The sequence below is a fragment of the Charadrius vociferus genome, unplaced genomic scaffold (genome assembly GCF_000708025.1).
Source record: "Charadrius vociferus isolate BGI_N301 unplaced genomic scaffold, ASM70802v2 scaffold399, whole genome shotgun sequence".
NCBI lineage: Eukaryota > Metazoa > Chordata > Aves > Charadriiformes > Charadriidae > Charadrius > Charadrius vociferus.
Window position 1 is genome coordinate 513,722 of NW_009653080.1, and position 6,751 is coordinate 520,472.

Below are 6,751 nucleotides of genomic sequence, written 5' to 3' on the forward strand. Positions count from 1 at the left end.
CAAGGTCCGTGCATGGTCCTGCAAGAGGATGGCTTGTCCCACCGCAACCCATGCTGCCCAGCACCTGCGTGGGACTGGGGGCCACAGCTCCCTCTCCATGGCCTGAAGCCTATCCAGAAGACTCCTCCAGGATTTTGGGGACCTTGGTGCCTTCTCAAGGCTTAGCAGGGCGGGCAGAGCACAGCCACGGCACCAAGCCCCCCCGGGGCCACCTGCGAGGAGCCCAGACCTCCATCCTCAAGCTCCCGGAGAAGGGAGGCAGAGGAGTGGAAAGCAATTTAGCTCTCAGGAAAGCGTGGCAGAGCAGCTTGCAGCTGGAGAGCCTCCTTGTAAACAAGCCCTTTAATCCTGCGCGCGGCAGCTAAAGCAGGAGCCCCAGCTGGTATTACCTGGGGCAGCCACAGACGTGCCTTAGGGAGACGGACGCGAGCAATAGTCCTGTCTGGAGCAGAATATTGCTCACCTGTTGATAAAACAGCCTCCGTACAAAGCCGACAGATGCTTCGAGAGCGATAAGCGGTGCGTAAGCTCTCCTCCGGCTCCCCGCACTGTCAAGCCAGCAGATATTAGACACGAAGCGGTGGCGCCCGGGGAGCACCGGGGAGTGATGCATAATAAAGCTCTGCTTCTCAACGCCGACACGCAAGCAGCCACCGCGTTCGGGGGGTTTGCAGCCTCCCCATCCATTGGTGAAACAGGAGGAGGGTACAAGGCAGCAGCCCGAAACACCAGCAAGCCTCGCAGCGTTGGGGACGAGATGCCCCATCACCGAGCGGCGCCGGATGATGCTCCCATCCGGAGCGAGCCGCTGGATTGCTGATCTGAAGATGAGAGGGGTCACAGCCACGCTGTCACGGCTTTAGGAGGCTTCCGAGGAGCGTGCTGAGCCTGCGCGTTGGCTCAGCAACCTTGGAGGGGATTTACAACTGCTCGTTACTTTGGAAAATGCCATTAAAGCAAACGAGAAATCCATATTCCCGCTCCTCGCCCTTGCTGCCTCAGCCTTACAGTCACCTCCTGTTCCCGGGTTTGAGTATAGACAGCTCTAAAGACCGGAGCGTGTACGCAGGGGATGGTGTAGCCTCCTTCAAAGCCCCAAAGCCCATCTATAAGCAGTGCAATCCTGGCACAGCCCCCTTTTAAAACATCCCCAGAGACAAAGACCAACCGGAGTCACAACTGAAAGCTGCAGGTAACTGCGAGACAGAACGTTCAACGTGCAAAGCCATCAATTTTGGGGTCACGGTTACGGTAAAACCTTCCGGTCTTTGCCCTCACTATCCAAGCCTTCTCCATCCTCTCCCAATCTATGGCATCTCTCTCCTGCTCTGAGCAAGGATACGTCTGCGTTGGCATCTGCAGACCCCGAGGACGCACACACTCCATCATACCCTCACAAGATGTTTGTAAACACACAATCCAAACCCCCGGAGTGCGCGAAGCTTGGCCACGGGCGACCTGCCGCCGCCATTCCAGCACGGAGCTGGAGGGAGGGATGCAGAGGGAGCGTGCTGCGGCGCTGCCGCGCTGCAATCCTCGTTGCTCGGAGGGTTTGCGTGTCAGACACTGGCTTGTTTTGGTTGCGAACAGCAGCGGCGCGGTGCTGGAACACAGTCCGCTCGCTGTGAGCAGAGGTGAGGAGGTGACGTGCTCCGAGCCAGGTGACACCAGCCCCGTAGAGGGGGATGGAGGAGACCTGGCAGCTAACGAGGCAGCAAACGGAGCGATGTTTTCCGGTATAATTAGATCAGTTAATAGTTCCTGCAGATCGAAATCACACCTAACAGAATTAGGAGAACTGCCAAGACAGCTGCTCCCACCAAAAGTGTTACAATAAAACACATTCCCTGCACAAGACGGGCTTAGCAAAGGGACAGTGTCACCAGGGAGGCTACGGGAGAGCACACACGACTGCTGCCTGCCACCAGCAAGACCAGACCTCAGCCCAACACCAACCTGGAGCAGTGGTGGAGAAGACAGACCATGAGCCCGGCACCAGATGTTTGGTGGTGGAAGCCCACTGGGATGCCTTTGGTGGTGATCGCGGTTTTCTAGTTGGGGGAGAAGACGATGCCAGTGTTCAAGGCAGGAAGGATGGATGTCGTGGGGCTCCTCGGAGCTTCACGCTCCCACCTCAGATGGGTCAGCTCCTGCTTGACCTTCTGGCATCACTCAAGTGTTGCTGGGCTTTGGCTTTAGGAGCATTTCTCCCTGATTTTGCAGCCCCACGGCCAACCCAAAAGCCTTTTTTTTTAAAAAAAAAAGAGGGAGCTCTGGTTGAAGAACCACATTGCCTTCCTCTACCCAGTCCCACGGGAAGTTCTGCAACCACTCCAGCCCAAGTATGTTTTTGCTGCCAACGCAGATCCCCACGTCTCAGGGGCACACACTGTTAAGGCGCAGCCGGGAGAAGAGCAGCTTGCAAAACTGTCCGCGTCAGAGCAATTACCGTGGGAGTCTAAGGGGCACATCCGACACAAATCCAATTTTCAAGGAGGCATCGTGCTGCCGAGAAGAGATGCCCATCTCCAGAGCGGCTCCATGGGAACCATGCACAAGGCTGCCCGGCGGCCAGAGATAGCAAAGGGACAGTGTCACCAGGGAGGCTACGGGAGAGCACACACGACTGCTGCCTGCCACCAGCAAGACCAGACCTCAGCCCAACACCAACCTGGAGCAGTGGTGGAGAAGACAGACCATGAGCCCGGCACCAGATGTTTGGTGGTGGAAGCCCACTGGGATGCCTTTGGTGGTGATCGCGGTTTTCTAGTTGGGGGAGAAGACGATGCCAGCGTTCAAGGCAGGAAGGATGGATGTCGTGGGGCTCCTCGGAGCTTCACGCTCCCACCTCAGATGGGTCAGCTCCTGCTTGACCTTCTGGCATCACTCAAGTGTTGCTGGGCTTTGGCTTTAGGAGCATTTCTCCCTGATTTTGCAGCCCCACGGCCAACCCAAAAGCCTTTTTTTTTAAAAAAAAAAAAAGAGGGAGCTCTGGTTGAAGAACCACATTGCCTTCCTCTACCCAGTCCCACGGGAAGTTCTGCAACCACTCCAGCCCAAGTATGTTTTTGCTGCCAACGCAGATCCCCACGTCTCAGGGGCACACACTGTTAAGGCGCAGCCGGGAGAAGAGCAGCTTGCAAAACTGTCCGCGTCAGAGCAATTACCGTGGGAGTCTAAGGGGCACATCCGACACAAATCCAATTTTCAAGGAGGCATCGTGCTGCCGAGAAGAGATGCCCATCTCCAGAGCGGCTCCATGGGAACCATGCACAAGGCTGCCCGGTGGCCAGAGACTCAGGAGTGCCTACAGCATCCCGCTCAGGAAGCCGGGACATAACTGGAAGCAACTGTAATTCTGCACCTCCCTGTGCCCATTGCTGCAGGGGATTCAGGGATGATACCCCTGAGGAGAAAGCTGCTGCTGCAGTTGAGCCAACAAGCTCCTCTCCACCACTGGAGATGATGCTTGAGGCAAGCCAAGAGCTGCTTCTGCTGCCCTGGGGTCCTTCCAAGAGGTCTGGTGAGGCTACAACATCACAAGGCGCAGGGAAAGGTCGATCCCTCTTGGTGAAGGTGCTAGGATCCCTCTGGAGATCTTGGGGATGGTCTCCAGCCACACAGGCTGAAAGCACCTCACTTGGACTTGTAGACATGCCCTTGGCGTAGTTTCTCCCCTGTATCCTTCAGGTGAGAGGAGATGCTCACTGCATCCCTATACATTTCACAAGCTCCAGCTTTGGACAGCCAGGTCCAGTATCTCCTCCAGCATCACCGTTCAACCCCCCCATTAACGATGGGAAGGCAGGAGAGAGATGCCAGGCAGGAAATAAGGACGGTTTCACCCTGACTTTTCACTCGAGGATGAGAGATGCTGCCACGACAGCACACCAGAAGCGACCAAAGGCAACAGCGGGATTTGTCTTCTGCAGGGCTGGCCGTAAAAGTCATTGCTCCCAACGGTGGCAACTAAGCAGCAGCCAGCAGAGAATGATCTTTGCACAAGTTCATGGAATTACTGCAGCCTAAAAATAGCCAGGCTGTGGGAAATCGCAGGGCGCCTCCAAGGCATGCTCCGAAACGGTGGCTGCGGAAGTGAGGGGGTAATGCGGACAGACAGGCAGACGGGCCGCAGAGCTTCGCGGTGGGGTGAGGAGCAGGAGAAAAGGGAGGAGAACCAGAAAATGCCCCCACGTCACTGCCTCTAAACCAGGATTTGGGGCAGGGGGGATGTTTCTGTGCTGTCTGTCTCAGAGATGCTCTGTTAGTCCCTTCTGGCGTGGCCACTTGGGCTTCTCCGCCCACCACAAGCCTCTTCTGATTTCCACCCAAAAAATGAAACCCCTCCAAGGTCCAAGCTCCTATCGGCTTTGCTGCTGCCTCTTGGTGGTCTCCAGCAGTCCTGGGATTTGCAGCAAACTCTGCACCTCCGCAGTTTTTGGGTTGGGGACAGGGAGGTGGTGGGGGGCTTAGCGTGCAGCCCCAGAAGTGGGGGGGGTGCTGATGCTCCTCTGCACTGCTGCGCATCCCAACACTTGGCCCAGCCATGCCTCAGGTCCCCCAACTGAAGGTGTTACACCTTGTAAAGCCATCGGGCTCTTTGCAGACACCGAGCGAGCAGTGCCAGCACGCGGGTAACTCAGCAGAAGACCTTGTGCATGCTTTCTCTGAGAAGATCCCCCCGTTGGAGCCCTCAGCCCTGGGGTGCGCAGAGCAGGGTCCCTGAAGGCTCCTGGTTTGTGTTTCTTTGTCCCCACCAGCAAGCCTAGCTCAAAGAGGCTTCTCGCGTCCAGTTTTACAACGTGTGGCTCCCTCCTGCCTTGGAGCAGCAGAAAAACCAGACTTACAGCTCCCGGCTGCCTCAATCCAGATGAGTTTGTCCATACTGAACGGATGGTGAAGAAGAAAGGGCAGAGGAGTGTGAGATAGCTGGAGGTCCCCACCCCAAGCAATCATGTCCCAGTCTTCCCCAGCGCAGTCCATGCACTCCTCTCTTCCCAAATAGCTCACATCACGATGCTTTTCCCAGCAGGAACAATTTTGGTGCTCACCAGCTCAACCACAACTTCAAAACCAGTTTTCCAGCAGGAAGAAAGGAAAGGCAAATTGGGCCCATCCCCATCTTCCCAAAGTACACGGTAGGAAGGGAACTCCCCTGGTAGCAGCTCATGGGAACGCGGGTTTCAGTTCAGCTTCCATCGGAGATAACAAAGACAGTCACAGTGAGGAGCAGGCAGGGGATTAAGGCCAACAGTTTCATTTCCCACACGCAACGGCGATGGAAGAGCAGGAGCAGACGTCCAAGAGGAGCTCTTAGTTACCCGGCCGAGGTGAACCATCAGCTGGCCTCCACCACCGCTGCTCTTTCTCACCTTTGAGCTTCTGGGCTCTGTTTCTGCTTCCAGACCCCAGCTGAAGCCAGACGCAAATACGAGGAGCTCACCCCGAGCCTCCCGAAGCAGAAACCTCCAGCATCCCAACGAGGCTGGAACGAAGGCCAGGTTCCAGCGCTCGCCGTGGTTCACTGAGCCACCTATTCATCCCCGCGTTACTTGGCAGAGCCCCAACAGCGACAAAAACCCATCAAAGGACCTGGGAAAGCAAACCAAGCTGCGCGCAGATGAGACGAGCTCCAGCGGGGGGAAAAAAAAAAAAATAAATAAAAAGGTTGGATTGGTTTGGCAAGAGAGACGAGCGCCTGATCTCCCGCTGAGTCGATTTTGAAAGCTCCGCTGGGGTTTTTTAATCCAGCAGGAGATTTCTGCCGCCTCCCAGGGTTTGAGCGTTTTTGTGACAGACCTGCGGGTTGCCAAGCAGAAACGAAGTCAACTCCGTCAAGTTCCCGCGCGGGCTGGCACGGCCTTTCCTCTGGCACCTTCAGAACAAGTTAGCTCTTGCAGAAAGGCAGAGAAATGGCAGCTTCCATTTTCGCCCGCTGTCTGGGCAAGGGGATAACGCAACGTGTTGGGCTGACGCAAGTTTTGGCCTGTTACTCCCTTTGCTGGACAGATTAAGGGCTCCTCTGTGTCCTGACCACCCAGATGGTGGGGGGAAAGCCCAGGACGTGCCAACGAGCAACACAGCAGGGACACGGGAAGGAAAGGATTGCCATGACTCCAAAATTACACTGTAGGAGAGCGAAAAGCTCTGCAGTGACACTTACCGTCCTCCGTCTCCTGCCAGACGATGCCCTCCAGGTTCACGCTGGTCCCAGGCTCGCAGGGGCCCAGGCACTCGGGCTCGGTGGCCAGGGCCACATCACAGGTGTTCACTCCCACCGAGCGGGTGCGTACCATGATCTGCTCGCAAGGTGACGAGATGTCGTTGTTGACAACAGGGACGAGGAGGTGCAAGGGCAACACCGCAGGTGTAGAGACCGGAGACTCCATCTGTGGGGAAGGAGAAACATGCCGGTCACCGTCAGGAACACAGGAAGGAGAACAAGTATCAACAGGCATCTACATTCCTGGAGAACCTCAAGCCCAGGGCTGGCACCTTCTCAATGCCTGTGCCAGCAGGCGGTTCAAGTCCCACACCCTGTCAGAGGACAAGGATCTCACAGGTCTTTCCCACCCCGGCGTGCCCATAGCCATGGAACCCTGAAGAGACAGCACTTTGTAGTCACGTAGGTCACACCCAAAAGTCCCTCTGCAGGAGATATCTGCTGCCCTGCTGAAAGAGCGTGTGCCAAGTTCCTTCCCCGGTGGCTTTTGCCAGTGTAATCATCCCTGGTCAGGATGCCTTTTGGCTA

General features: G+C 56.4%; 1 protein-coding gene across 1 annotated transcript in view; it reads right to left on the bottom strand.

Annotated features, from left to right (window-relative positions):
* The window catches only part of LOC104293615 (zinc finger protein 609-like), a 16,965-nt gene extending 10,576 nt beyond the window's left edge, over positions 1 to 6,389 (bottom strand). The window contains exon 1 of the mRNA XM_009893130.1: positions 6,164 to 6,389. Coding sequence (XP_009891432.1) covers positions 6,164 to 6,389 — 226 coding nt within the window. The remainder of the gene's footprint in view (positions 1 to 6,163) is intronic.
* Positions 6,390 to 6,751: the final 362 nt, after the last annotated feature.